At 48.8% G+C, this 14,113-nt stretch overlaps 1 protein-coding gene across 3 annotated transcripts; it reads right to left on the bottom strand.

The window, feature by feature from the left end:
- Positions 1 to 1,317: 1,317 nt before the first annotated feature.
- On the bottom strand, positions 1,318 to 13,301 carry BZW2 (basic leucine zipper and W2 domains 2). Of its 3 annotated transcripts, XM_078860172.1 has the most exons (12): positions 13,124 to 13,290; positions 10,106 to 10,178; positions 9,463 to 9,639; positions 9,011 to 9,120; positions 8,226 to 8,291; positions 7,947 to 8,082; positions 7,661 to 7,770; positions 7,074 to 7,244; positions 6,802 to 6,948; positions 5,077 to 5,215; positions 3,390 to 3,512; positions 1,318 to 2,306 (listed from the first exon to the last, which is right to left on the bottom strand). In XM_078860172.1, the coding sequence occupies exons 2-12, from the start codon at positions 10,167 to 10,169 to the stop codon at positions 2,275 to 2,277; spliced, it is 1,275 nt and encodes a 424-aa protein (XP_078716298.1). In that variant the 5' UTR covers positions 10,170 to 10,178; positions 13,124 to 13,290; the 3' UTR covers positions 1,318 to 2,274. The 3 variants fall into 3 exon arrangements, with proteins under 3 accessions (XP_078716298.1, XP_078716301.1, XP_078716300.1); XM_078860175.1 differs by lacking the exon at positions 10,106 to 10,178 and having other exon boundaries at positions 13,124 to 13,301; XM_078860174.1 differs by lacking the exon at positions 8,226 to 8,291 and having other exon boundaries at positions 13,124 to 13,292.
- Between the last annotated feature and the right edge of the window lie 812 nt (positions 13,302 to 14,113).

Raw genomic sequence — 14,113 nt, 5'->3', positions numbered from 1 at the left:
CAGACCAATTGAGACCCTGCTGGTCACCCCGTGCCCTTGTAAATCTCAACGTTCATCCTACAAAATCCCATCACAAGGGAGAAACACAAAAGACAACAACTTTTTTTTGGCCCGTATTCAAACGGCTGTACGCCGCATGGACCTGAAACTCAATTCCCCTGTACAAGAATACGGGGTAAACCATATGGGTTGACGGCTATTTATTATTTCAAATGTCCTGGGGTTCCCCCCCCCCCCCGAGTTAGCCCCGGGGTATTCAGAATATCTCCGCCGACCACCATTCCACCGTGCCCCGAGGCGATCGTGAATAATCGGGTATCACCGGTTTACTTTGTTTCTGAGCTCATGCTCAACCTCATGATACGGGCAACGGGCGGGAGCTTAACAGTCGTATTCTCACCTGGTTCAACTAAATACAGACAAAACTACTTCGTGATGTTATACACACACTCGTTTTGTTCACTTACGAAATGGTTACCAGCTGTATTAACGCAATTATCGATACACCAATGAAGCCTCTCGCATATTTCTCATACAAAAGAAATAACGCTCATTGGGAAAGACCCCCCCCCCCCCCCCATATATATACACAATGGTATGACCCCTTTTATCTCCGATTCCATTCGCACTCGCTTCTCCAGGAACGCATCTTGAGCGCTAAGCGAAGTCTGCCTTTACAGTACACTTCAAAGAGTGAGCGGGGGACGTGCTCAGTGAGTTTCAAGCCTCTCCGAGTAAAAAAAAACCGCGTGCCACTATCTTCTGTCACCCGCGGGGCTCACGCAGCCTCTTTCTCGGCGGCGAACGCTGCGCCCCATCTGTGTTGAGCAGCTTACAGATGGACACTTGACTTTCGAAGGGTGTTTGTGGGGGGAAAAAGCATTTGATAGTTGGCTTGTGTGTCAAAGTAGGCAGATAAGTGGATGGGGGAAAAAGTGAACTATACATCCATTGTATGGCCATTTGGGAAGATTAAACAATACGAGGGGGTGGGTGACAGCAGCACGCCCGGCCGCCTTTGTCTCCCCAGTGGCAATGTTCACACACCACAGCAGTTACTCGTTTGAGGCTGAGTCGACCTAGGGGAGGCCCAGGACCGGTTCAAATAATCGTCACTGGTGGTGGCCGTGAGCGGGAATCGAACTCGGGTCGCCGGGTTCGTAGCGCGCTAACCGTGTTACGCTTCGACATGCGCGGGTCACGTGACAGATTTGGACGTCACAGCTGACTTGCCGAGCAAAAAATATATGCATTATTGAGCTCCCCTCCCCCAAAAACATTTATTTTTATAATTTTTGCATGGTGTACAGTCTGGAAAGTACCCACATGGCAAATTTCAAGTTTGTTGCATGTCGGGAAGTACGCTAAACATTTTGAACAGACACACATACTCACAACTTTGCCTTATATATATGGAGATAATGAAGTGTTCCAATAAACCATGGCTTATTGTAAATACGTGGACACCCGTCAAGAGGGAGAGACTGGTGAAGACCCACGCATCACCAATGCGAATATCCATAGCATTTAGAGGCATCAGATTACCAATGCCTCTAAATGCTATAGATATAAATTGTCGGCTAACAAAAATAGCAAAAGTCAGCAACACGTCGCAATGTAGATCAGGCACATGCGTGTTGGTTGCGTTGATTTACCAGGTTTTAATTGTAAAGTTTTAAAAATACCCAACGTTCTTTTGCCATGTCAGTAAGCAGCACTCGCTCAGAAGCCTGGCGAACGTGCCTTCAAGGTCGCACAGAAATCAAGCAAAATGCCACACACGACTATATAGCGACTGTGCGGGCAAAACTGTCCGGCGAGCATACTCGGGCAGGGGAGGGTGCAGTCACGAACCTACCGATTACCACTCCGCAGCCAAAACCAAGCACAATGTTTACATCTTAAAAGGAAAAAAATCTCAATGCGCAAGTTGGGATACAAGGGGGTCGTTGTCATTCACCGATGTGTGCAACATACGCGCATACGTAGCCGAGTGTGCGCGTGGGCGAGTCTCACTGTCGAGAGACGATACACATCCTTTTGGAATAATCGCTCCATCTCCGTAGAGCACACCTGGCTTGAACACACAACGCTGCCGCGTGCAGGTGCAGCGTTTGGTTTTGGCGCTCCCAAAAGCAAGCAGGTCGTCGTCTGTCAACAGGGTCGCCCTTCCTGCGGCCGAATGCTTGGGCACGAGCGAAATCTGGTGTCCCCCCCCCCTCGTCCCCCGGCCTCGGCGAGGGGGTGACGAGTTCATAGCAGTGCACGGTCGCGTTAATCCTCCTCCTCCTCCCCAGAGTCCGACTCTGCAACACAAACGTGTTCAGCCGCTTGTTAAACACCGACAACGGCACATGAGCAACTTTGCTTACCGTACACTGGCATGGTAGATCATTTACATAGACAGAAAACCTATTCTAATTGCAACATGAAGTCTCAAGTCATTTAAGTAAACCCCTGTTGACCAAAAAAGGGCAGTAGGAGGTAATGAGATCCTTCCTCTTCAATGAAAGTACTTTTTTCCCCAACCAAAAATAACAGCCAGCAGTGATGTAACTTGGAATATAGATTCCAAAATAATCACTACCTTGAATGTAACCATCGCGGACTGGTTGTCTGCATTGACGGGTGTGAATTACAGTATACTATGGGTGTGAATTACAGCGTACCCCAAAGCGTACGATTGGTACAGGTGTCGTGGTGACGTCGCCGTCACTGAGTGGAGAATGGCGGATGTTGGTTTTAGATTACAGTGTAACAAATTGATAGGCCAGGAAACGTACAACACACAACCCTGCCTGTGACTCCTTGAATTTGTAATAAACGACTTCCACGACACGTTGAGACTTGCGTCCTTTCTTCATTAGTTATGACTGCTCGGTTCCGCACTCTCTTTAGATGTCACCCTCTCTCTCTCTTGCCGCATGCACACGCTCTCTGCTCCTCCGTTCCTGCGCGGCTTCCCTCGCTCTCGCTTCCCCGCGCACCGCTGGTCGACGGTGCACCGGGAACCGGGAGAGCTTCGCCCGCGGCTGCCACGTGGTCGGTGGCTGACAAGATGGCGGAGATGCAGGCTTCCACACCGAACCCAGAGTCCTCCTCCTGCCTCTCCTTATATCCTCCTTGGTGGAGTGAAGCCCCGCCTCTAACCACGCCCCTTCAGAACCTTCTCGATGGTTCCCTCATGTACCCCTGAGCTCCGCCCATGAACTTTGGCCCAAATCGAACCCGTAGCCCTGATTGGCTATGACCGATGCGGCAATGCCTATGCAGCCCTCCGTATGTCGGTGTGCTCTCTCATTACACATTTAACTGAAAGCTTCTTGTTAAAAGATGAGGTATATTCCGCCATGGTAGAAGTGTTGTGACTGTTGGTGGTCAGGTTTTACCTTCCTCTGCATGCTGCAACCACTCCACAAACTTCTTCATCTGCTCCAGGAAGATGCTCTTGCCCTTGGCCAGGTGAGCCTCACGGTACCACTTCAGGATGGCATCCTCACTCAACACGTCCGCTGCGGGGTGATCACACAAAACGACAGTAACTGCCACCATACACCACTAAGTGGAGGTGATGCAACCACAGTGCTTGTGCCACGTGAAGTGTGGAAGGCTCGCCGGTCGGTCCCAGGACAGACCTCGGTGTTATGGGTTAACTCAAGACTCACGGAGTCACTGGCTGTGTTCCCCACTGTGCCAACAAACAAGACAAAGACACAGACGTGCACACCAATGTATAACAGCCAGCCTTGGAAATCCCCTACAGGTGAAAAATCCCAGTGGGGCTGGCTCTGACCATGAGCAACAGAAGGAACCAGTGCACATGAAGGTTAGCAAGGCTCCCAAGACACAGGCCTGGGGAATGTGTGCTCTAGCCACCAAAGGTCAAAGTAATCTACATGTTTTGTGTGATTTTTTCCTTAACCTCAACACACCCAAACTCATTAGATTTCTCAAGCGAAGAAGAGTCGAGCCGGTTTAGTACTTGGTTAGGTGTGGGAAATGCCTGTGAATACATGGTGTCGTAAGGTGGCCAGGAGATAGTAGAGCCCTTGAGAGTGAGTTTTCTTGGTATGCGACACATGCTTGAAAGTCTTCACATTCATTGAAGCTGTCATACTCTTATATAAGCGCACTTTCCGTCGTTTTCATGCAGGGGGCGCTGCAAACCTACGTGCCCTCTGCATGAACAACGGAGGTGCAGGTACAGACGTTGGATTACGTTGGAATCGATCTGCAGACGGCGGTCTTCTCGCACAGCCAGCTCTATGTCACCTTATCTCGATCCCGCAATCCCAAACAGGCGAAAGTCCGCATCGAACCGAACCCCCAGCAAGGCCATCTACTTAACGACTAGAGAAAATTCACACGAAATGTCGTTTTCAATTAAGACTTCCAGATGTAAAATGATATATGCTTTTAATGAAGAAATACAAATATCTAATTCAAAACATAATACAATTCAAAGAGGTTTCATTTTTAAACTTAAAAATGGATCATCGGGTGCTTGCGTGAATGTGTCATTCGTGTGCAATCTTTTTATTGACTTTCCTGGCCAAAGGCTGTAAATGGCTAAATATAGCTCCATCTTTATTTAACTCGAATTTTGCCAGCCTATGGCCGCCTTATTTCAGCTCCTGCGGAGGAGGGCTTCTTGGCGCTACTCACCCATCGCCCCCACTGATGTCCTCTTCTTCCACCCCCAATGTGTGCAGATACTACCATAGACTCTATTGTATGTAGGGTGTGTAAGCAGATCTGGCTACAAAATACATTTTTTTTGGGAGGGGGGGAAATTATTTTTTGGGGGGGGTCGACAATTGTTGTAAACCTGTTGGATCAACTTTTTACCCCCACATCTGGTGGGTGTGGGGAGGATCCACTTTTTATAACTTTTTGATTCAGGCCTTCTGAAAGGCTCTTATAATTTAGTTAACGGACAAACGAATAAACAGAACGCCGGGCTTTTGGCTTTTATAACAGATTTTTGCCTTGGCAGAGGCCATTTCAAGAGTAACTTGCAAACTCTAATTTATGCCCATTTTCGAGGTCGTGTTATTGCGACTACAAGAGTCTCACCTTTGTAGAAGAGCACCACTATCTTCTGGAAGGTCTTCATGAAGTGTATGTTGTCGTAGCAGTACTCCTGCACTTTGAGTAGGAGCGTGAGCTCTGACTGGCCCTGGCTGGTGAAGGATGCCAACAACGGCGTGTATTGCTGTAGCGACAGGGACACGATTCGGTACAATAGAAATATTCAATTACTATTAAATACATGAAATACATTATACAGGCAGTCTCCGGTTTACGACGATCCACATTTCGACGTTTATATAACGCCAATGTGGATCGATTTACAATGCAGAAACTTTATTTACGAAGCGTCTTTGTGACATGACTCCGAACACATTTGAACGGAGTCGGTCTGGCTTCCCATGTGACTTGGCGTGGAGCTTTCGTTCTTCTCAAGTGTTTTTATGGATTTTTACCTTTTAAACCCTCTTAAATACGGCCGATGAATGTAAAAACGCATCGTTACGTGATGTTTCTACTGTTTCCACTGGTTATGGGAAAACAGTCTCCGATTTACGACAATCAAATTTACGATGACAGAGTTTCCAGGAATGCATCGCATCGTAAAAACGGTGATCGCCTGTATATAAATACAGTCCGTTCTGCTATAGCACGGTGTTATCATAATGCGAACTGGATATAACGCGATTAAGGTATTCGAGAACACATTTTGTTATAACGCGGATGCAAATTGGATAGAACGCAATCGAGTGAACGGAACTACGTGATGCGACTAAGAATAAGTCGTTGCACAGCTGCCTCGTTGTAGCATCGCACAAGGCGGGATGCTGCTGGATGCTTCTAGATGCGACCCACACGCCTCAGTCTTTGTTCAGCCTGCATACACATCTCACGTGTTACTGCGGACTGTCCTTTACCCTGTATTATATATTTATTACAACGCAATTGTTCCATAATGCGGTGCTCTTCAGGAATGCAACTACAGCATTATAGAAGAACGGAATGTACACCAGAAGAAGAAATGTGAAGAACAAGGTGAAGCATGGGGGAGGGGGGGAGCGGAAACTGACAGGCAAGCCGAGAAAAAGAGGAGACTCGAAGTTGCGAGCCTGGATATGAAGGACTGTGGAGTGAACGTGGACATGGCGTAGGATAGAAATGGGCGAAGAAAGAGGACCAGTAATGCAGACCCTCCCACACGAGTCGTAAAGTGCCAGGAAGAAGAATAAAAAAGCTCAGCTTGATACCGACCCATCAACAATTCTCGTCAAGGAACATAAACGATCAAGCGCAAACTCCGGTCATCCTCGCAGCGGCTTTTGGCTAGCCATCGAACAAAGACGGTCACTGCTCTCGGGTGCGCTTCTGCGGTCGTTTGGAACACTCTTCCTTCTGATATTACGAAGCCACTGGAGCTATGCACTTTTAAATGTTCATTAATAACTAATTTCATTAGAACTGCTTTTTACACGCTTTTATTTAACTCACTCTGTCTGTTGTTGTCGTCGTTGTCGTATTCTCAAATCTTGTAACTCAATTTTAACCCACTTCCTAATGTGGTATCGACTGCAAACTTGGTATACTTATGTCATACTGATGACAATACTATATTCTATTAAAAAAAAGTATTTTTAAATATTACTTATTGTGTTTAGTTTGCTGTCCTTCCCCCACACCTCTGATTAGTGCGGTTGGCTATATACGGTGCAAAAGCAGTTCAATATACATATGTACAACAATTGCAATTGTGCTGTAAGGAGATGGGCAAACCTTAAGGTGCTTGACCGCTTGCTCCGTGACCAACTCCTCCTTCTTGTTCCACTCCACCTTGTTCATGACGCACGTCCACATGAGGCTCACCACCGCCTGCTCGGAGATGTCGTTCTTCCTCATCTCCTCCTTCACGTACACGGCGATCTACGTGCAGCCACGACACAAGGAGGGCATCGCTGCCAACCCCTGCATAACATCGGAAAGCTGAGATCGCCAAACACAGGCAAGGTGATCAGAGCTCCCCGATGCTTCTCCAATATCGCACCCACCTCCTTCACCGGCTCCCCCAACTCCAGTTTCTCAGTCAGCTCCTTCTGCAGCTCTTTGCGCGTGCCGAGCGTCTGCTGAGCGCGCAGGAAGGTGGCGAGCTCCGTGAGTCCGTTGGCTGTGAAGTACGCGGAGAAGTGTTCCACACTTTGCTTGTTTGGAGGAAACAGCTCCTGTGATTTGTGGGAGAAAAAACCCCTGAACACCAATATAAACAACATCAATTCCACTTTGGCTTGTGCACCTTCCGTTCTCTTTACTTTGATTTACTTTATTTACTTTATTTACGCTATTCGTTGCGCGAGGTTGCAAATTACTTTGCTCAGTTGGTGTTAGCCGCTGAGGGCGTGACGGGTTTCATTTTTCATTGCCGTTGCTCCATGCCCCCTGTACTGTTCTCATTCTATTGTAATGTGCCCTCATGCCTACTTTATCGAGGGCGATATCGGCACGTTAAATATAGATTGATCGATTGCACCAAACATTGTAAATTTACAGTGAACGGCCTCGCAAGTTACTTGAGCAGTTGTTTTAGATTGGTAGCAATTGCGCTGATGTTCACAGAATAGAATATTTGCATTTGATTCACCAGAAGCCTCTTGTCCATGTTGGCCTTTTTCAGAGCAAACGTTACGGAGTTCATGTCCTTCTCCGCTATCCAGGTCTTGAACAGCTTCACGGCAAATGTTGCCGAGATTCCTGATGCAACAAGGCAAAATCATTGTAAATCACAGCAAGAACAGCAGCATACTTAGCAAAACACTCGCCATATCACTCGTATACAGACTTCCAACGATACCAATGAGATGTGGTGAAAGGCAGAATAATTTAGGGAATAAAGAGGTGCGATGTTCAAAAAAATAAAATTTGCTCGCCCTCTTTGACGATGGCGTCCGTGAAGAGGCTGGAGAGCACGGTGGCGGGCAGGGCGCCGCCCGCCAGCAGGATGCCGGTGAACATGGCCAGCTTGTTCTGCTCCGACTCGGAGAAGCCCTTCAGGAACATGAGCAGCTGGAGCGAGAGGTGCACGACCGTCAGACAAGAGAGAGACTGACGGCAAGCAGGCATGCCATGGGCGTTAATAAATGGGGCGAGTACCGCGCCCATTCGTTCAGACCATAAAGCTTGAAGTCAGCAGGATAAATAAAATTCACCTTTTTGAACTCCTCCTCCAGGTATTTCTCCAGGTATTTGTATCGTCGAAGGAGCTTCGAAAATACCTGCAAGGTGACCAGCGGTAAATATAAATGCTAGCATAGGTGGCATGCACTATCAGGAGGATAACACTTATAAACAATTCTAGATTTGAAGCTTTCGTAACTGCAATGATTCATATTCTTAGGTTTTTTCGGTAAAGTCACGTAGGTAAAAACATTAAAAAGTAAAATAAAAAGTAAAATAAAAATAAAAATCACGACGTTTCAGAGGCAACACAAGCTTCCGTCTTCAGGTGGTATCGTCACAGCCACGACAGCTGTATCAAGTGGCTGTGACGGTACCACCTGAAGACGGAAGCTTGTGTTGCCACCGAAACGTGGTGATTTTTATTTTATTTTACTTTTTAATGTTTTTACCTACGTGACTTTACCGAAAAAACCTAAGAATACTTATAAACAATACATGTTTTTGCACGATGGTTGTCTTATAACAAAGCTATCGGCTAAATATAATACATAGAGACAATTGTCACAGAGAGCTAGAAATCTCCTTTGGCGTGTGACACCAGAGCTAATGGAAATTAGCCAAATCCTGCTGCCAGTTAGGATAAGTCTGGGACCCATATGTGAGCAATATTCCACACATCTTCCTTAACAGAGACGGATAAATTGTCTTGACGCATTCCAACCTGGCTACACGTTAGTCACACCTTCTGAGTGACACTTCTACGGGCAAAGGGCATTACACATCTGTGATCCACACCGACATGCACGCCACGTACCTGAGCAAAGGCCCGCATCTTTTCAATGTCCTCGTCAGCCGTGAACACGCACACGCCTGTGCGTGTCACCTTCGACTTGTCTCCATCGTCCACGAGCGTGCCACCCGGCGCTGTGGTGGAATCATCAATGTTACTTTTTTTGTAATGTATAACTCGAATAATTGCTATTAATAGAAACCCTGGTGGATAACACAGTTTATTCATTACTAAAGCACTACAACTATCATAGCTGGACACTAAATCACACTAATCGAGTGTTGCAGATTCGACGCATCAACCATCTAACCGATCGGAGTTTTTGCCATCGGCATGGTGGGCAGAGCCAAGGCGAGACTACCCAGCAAGGGATGTGCGTGCACCTTCTACAAAACTATACTACTATGAAAAAGATATTAGAACTACTATTACGGTCAAGGGCATTCACGTTCATTGACGCGGTAAGGTCGTCTCACCCAGCATGCCGCCTGCCACCAGCACGTCGAAGAGCGTGTCTGCGTAACGGCGGTAGTCGAGCTTGGAGCCGGTGACATCGAGGAAGCGGGACACGGCCTCCAGGTCCCCGGCCGTCTCATCCAGGCCCTGCACTACAGCATCTCGGAAGAGAGACGGCTCGAACTTCTCCTTCTCATCTGCAGACACGACGAGTGCACACGTTGAGACACCTCAGCAACAACAACCACCAAGCACCTTCAACACATCAGCACACCAATAATCTGACACCTCGACACCAGCACCTGAGCACCTGAGCCCATCATCACATTCAGATCTCAACACAACATTTACTCCTCCTATAATTATTGTCTTTTCCCAATTATGTATCCATTTCGATCTTTAGAAGAGAAGCGCAGACCCTTCATGTAAGAAAAACGGCCACAAAAGTGCATTGTCCACGCCTTGGCAATTTAGCATACCAACATCTGAACGCCTTGACACTTTAAATCTTTGACCCATCAGCACTAGACTGCCGGGTCACAGTCAAGCATCACTTCTGTGCAACCGCAGGAGAACATCCAGTGGCAGGTGTTTGGCACAAACACCGAGGGCACAGTCCAAACACTAGGTCAGCGATAGTGTCACGCACGGGTCAGCACGTACCCCGCTTGCGGGTCTTGAATCGCTGTCCCGTTAGCGTCGGCTTCGGCTGCTTTGAATTATTCATAAACACTTCCTGCAAACACAGGGTCACATGAGTGTACAGTCTGTTCTCCTACAACGTGGCGGTGGCAGTTGTGTTCCTGAAGAACACCGCGTTATGGAAAAATCTCATTATAATCAATAAAACCTAATGTAGGGTAAAGCACAGTCCGCGATAACACACGAAAATGCGTACACAGGCTGAACTAAGACCGAGGCACGCGGGTAGCATCTAGAAACATCCAGCAGCATCCCACTGCCTTGTGTGATGCTACGCCGAGGCAGCCGTACAACCGCTTATCCCTACTCGCGTGACGTAGTTCCGTTAACTTGATTGCGTTATATCCAATTGGCTTCCGCATTATAAAAAAAAATGTGCTCCTAAATACATTCATCGCGTTGTATCCAATTCGTGTTACGAAAACAACACGCTGCGTTATCGGAGAACGGACTGTAAATTGGTTTTAATGGCAGCAGCGATAATCTCTGTGGCAGCAACAGCGGCTCAAGTGAAAGCAGCGGCACGATGGGCCCAGATATGACGGCGTGCACCTGCGATCCATAGCTAAGGGTTGGGGCATCATCATCTTGGTGAACTTCCAAACCTAAAACGGGTGCGAGGTGGCCAATGCATGCCAGAACACCAAATGGGTTCAGTACACCAAAATGTGTTCTTGAACCCCATCTGTGCGATCCATAGCTAAGGGTTGGGGAATTATCTTGAACTTCCAAACCTAAAACGGGTGCGAGGTGGCCAATGCATGCCAGGACACCAAATGGGTTCAGTACACCAAAATGTGTTCTTGAACCCCATCTGTGCAAACCAATTAAGTTGCCTCAGACATGATAACCATTCGCTAAAACGTGCCATGCTAAGACCCTTTTCAAACAAGTCTCGATCGTCGGTGAGATTTTCCTGGATGATTAAACAAGTTTATTGTATATTGAAAAACGACACCATAGTCACTTGTGATTGTAGCTATAGCAACGGTAGTAATACAATTGCAACAGTAAATTCGCTTTTGGCAGTCGTAACACGTTTGCAGCAGGAAAATTATAGTACCAAAAATGCAGTATCAACAGCAGCATCAGCAATGGAACTACAGCAGTAACACATTTCTGCGGAGGGAGCTGGTAGGAACGTTGGGTTGCTCGGTCAATGGCCAGGGTCAACGGCGGCGTGGTGTATTCCGCAAATATGGCCGACTGTGAGGGTGGGCACAAGCCGGCGTGAGTAGGTTAAACGTTTAAGGGCACCACGGGGTGACCAGCCCCTCCCCACCCAGCCCCACCCTCCCCCACCCTCCCCACCCTCCCCACCCTCCCCACCCTCCCCACCCTCCCCACCCTCCCCACCCTCCCCACCCTCCCCACCCTCCCCACCCTCCCCACCCAACCCACCCTCCCCACCCAACCCACCCTCCCCACCCTCCCCACCCTCCCCACCCTCCCCACCCAGCCCCACCCTCCCCCACCCTCCCCACCCTCCCCCACCCTCCCCACCCTCCCCACCCTCCCCACCCTCCCCACCCTCCCCACCCAACCCCTCCCCACCCAGCCCCTCCCCACCCAACCCCTCCCCACCCAGCCCCTCCCCACCCAGCCCCTCCCCACCCTCACCCAGCCCCTCCCTGCACGACGGACGGACACACTAATCCCCTGTGGGCTGGTGGAACCAGTGGGTTCCTACCAGTAAAATGTATTTACAGACGTGGCTGCAATTGCTGCAGAGGTTACTGACGTTGCTGCATCACCAGGAAGTGCAGAATTCGCAGCAGTAGAGGCTAAATCTGTACCAGTGCTGCAACCATAGCAGCAGTGACTGCATCAGTAAAGGCAGCAGTATCGCCAATAATATCCACAGTATGTACTTGAAATAGCGTAACGTTGCATGTGTAACTGCATCAGTATCAGCATTAGATGTTAGCAACTGAACAAGCCATTGAATCAGCACGATTGTGTGAACCGACTTGCAGCATCTGCAATCTGGATGAGAATAACTGCATCAGCAATAGTATAATAGCTCTCAGCCGTAGCTGCATCAGCACGAATACTTTTTTTTTAAATAAAGCTATTCATGCTGATGCAATGACACTAATACAAATGCATCTAGAATATATGAAGATAAATAATTACTCTAACAGTAAGCAACAGTATCTGTACTGGAGCATCCGGTGCATCAGTAACTACACCATGAATGAATGAAGCGGCATCGATACGAACTAAATCAGTAGCTGCATCCGTATAAGCAGCTGTAGCAGCTGCAGCAGAAGTAACAGAAGCAGCAGCAGCAGCTGTAGCAGCAGCAGCTGTAGCAGCAGCTGAAGCAGCAGCAGCTGTAGTTGAAGCAGCAGCAGCTGTAGCTGAAGCAGCAGCAGCAGCTGTAGCAGCTGTAGCAGCAGTAGCAGCAGCTGTAGCAGCAGCTGTAGCTGAAGCAGCAGCTGAAGCAGCAGCAGCAGCTGTAGCTGAAGCAGCAGCAGCTGAAGCAGCAGCTGTAGCAGCAGCAGCTGTAGCAGTAGCAGAAGCAGCAGCAACTGTAGCAGCAGTCACCACATGAGCGAATCTGCATCAGCGCCGGTTCCACGATATGAGACAGTCTCGTAAAGCCACTCGACAGGGCAGTCCAGATGTCTCGTGAGCCACAATTAATTGACCCCTAAATGTAATATTCATTTGTTTTAAATAAACCTTGCTTTTTAAAAGCACATTACGTTTTTAGATAATTAAATGGGGGGGGGGGGGGGTCACGAGACATCTGGACCACCCTGTTATCCTCTGCGCTCCTTCAACGGAGGAAGAGCAAAACGGGGCACTAACTCTCTCGCGAGCGAGCTCCGTGGCTTCGCAGCACAACGTCGGCACGCAGCTCGTGACCACGGCGATGCTGCTGCTGCTGCAGCTGCTGCCATCAAACACGACGCGAGAGGAGAACATGCCGCACGAGAGAGTGAGTGGAGCGAGCGGCAGGCGGAGATTCACCCTGTCCCACGGTCGCCTTCCGCCGTCTCCTCGATGTAGTAGCCGCTTGCGATGAGTTAATTCGTTTGTTGATGTTGTTGTTGCTGATTTCGTGGCCAGGTGTCAGAATCGTCCCCGCGCTGCCCCAGCGATGGACGAGGAGGGGGGAGAGGAGGAGGAGCCCAGGACTCGCAGAGCGCGCGCGGCATGCCGGGGGACGTCACGTGGCCGCCTCCTCCGTCCACGTGGGCCAGCTGCGTCGGCTCGACCACGTGGCGCGGGATTTAAAGGGCGACGAGCGGGAGAGACACGCGTGGCGATCTTCGTCTCTTATCTTTGCGTTCGTCGTCACGTGGCCGCTGACGTCGACGCAGAGCAACAAATTGCAATTTACATGTCCAGATAACGGCGTCGGGAGCAAGCGGAGTAAGGGCATTGCTGTGATGTCTGATTCGTATTTGTGGATCGGGCATTGCGTCCGTTATACGTGTGTACCGGTCTGTTCTGGATGATCACAGTCGCACACGGAGAGTTTTTAATTTTCCATTTGTGCATCAGGTATCCACATCTGGCATGGTTTGTGCAGTGGATGCGGTTTGGGGGGGTGGTTGGAATGTGACCAGGAGACTATATTGACCTTATACAGACCTTTTGTCAATCCACTGCTAGATGAGGGTTTCCCCACGCTGTTGGTCACATGGGTTCATTGAACATACTTCACCACGCTGGCCTGCAGTGCGGGTTGGTGAATGGTGCCGGTTCAGGTGGCACTGAACGCCGCTTCTATCGCAGCTGTCACTGCCCGCAAGAGCTTTAATTAGTGTTCGTGACTATATTTTAAAATAACTACACATATGTAGTGTCAACGATTCAGAGACAGAGTTTCTAGGAGGCACTTTCTTTATTAACAACTTTTAAAGTCTCGTCCGCACACTCTCCACAGTAGCTCAGCCTCGCCTGTACACAACACGAGCCGTCTAACACTGACGGTGTTGACTGATTTAGCCAACT

Source organism: Lampetra fluviatilis, chromosome 10, assembly GCF_964198595.1.
Source record: "Lampetra fluviatilis chromosome 10, kcLamFluv1.1, whole genome shotgun sequence".
Taxonomy (NCBI): Eukaryota; Metazoa; Chordata; class Hyperoartia; order Petromyzontiformes; family Petromyzontidae; genus Lampetra; species Lampetra fluviatilis.
Note: the sequence above shows the minus strand (reverse complement) of the source record. Positions and strands in the feature narration are given on the sequence as shown.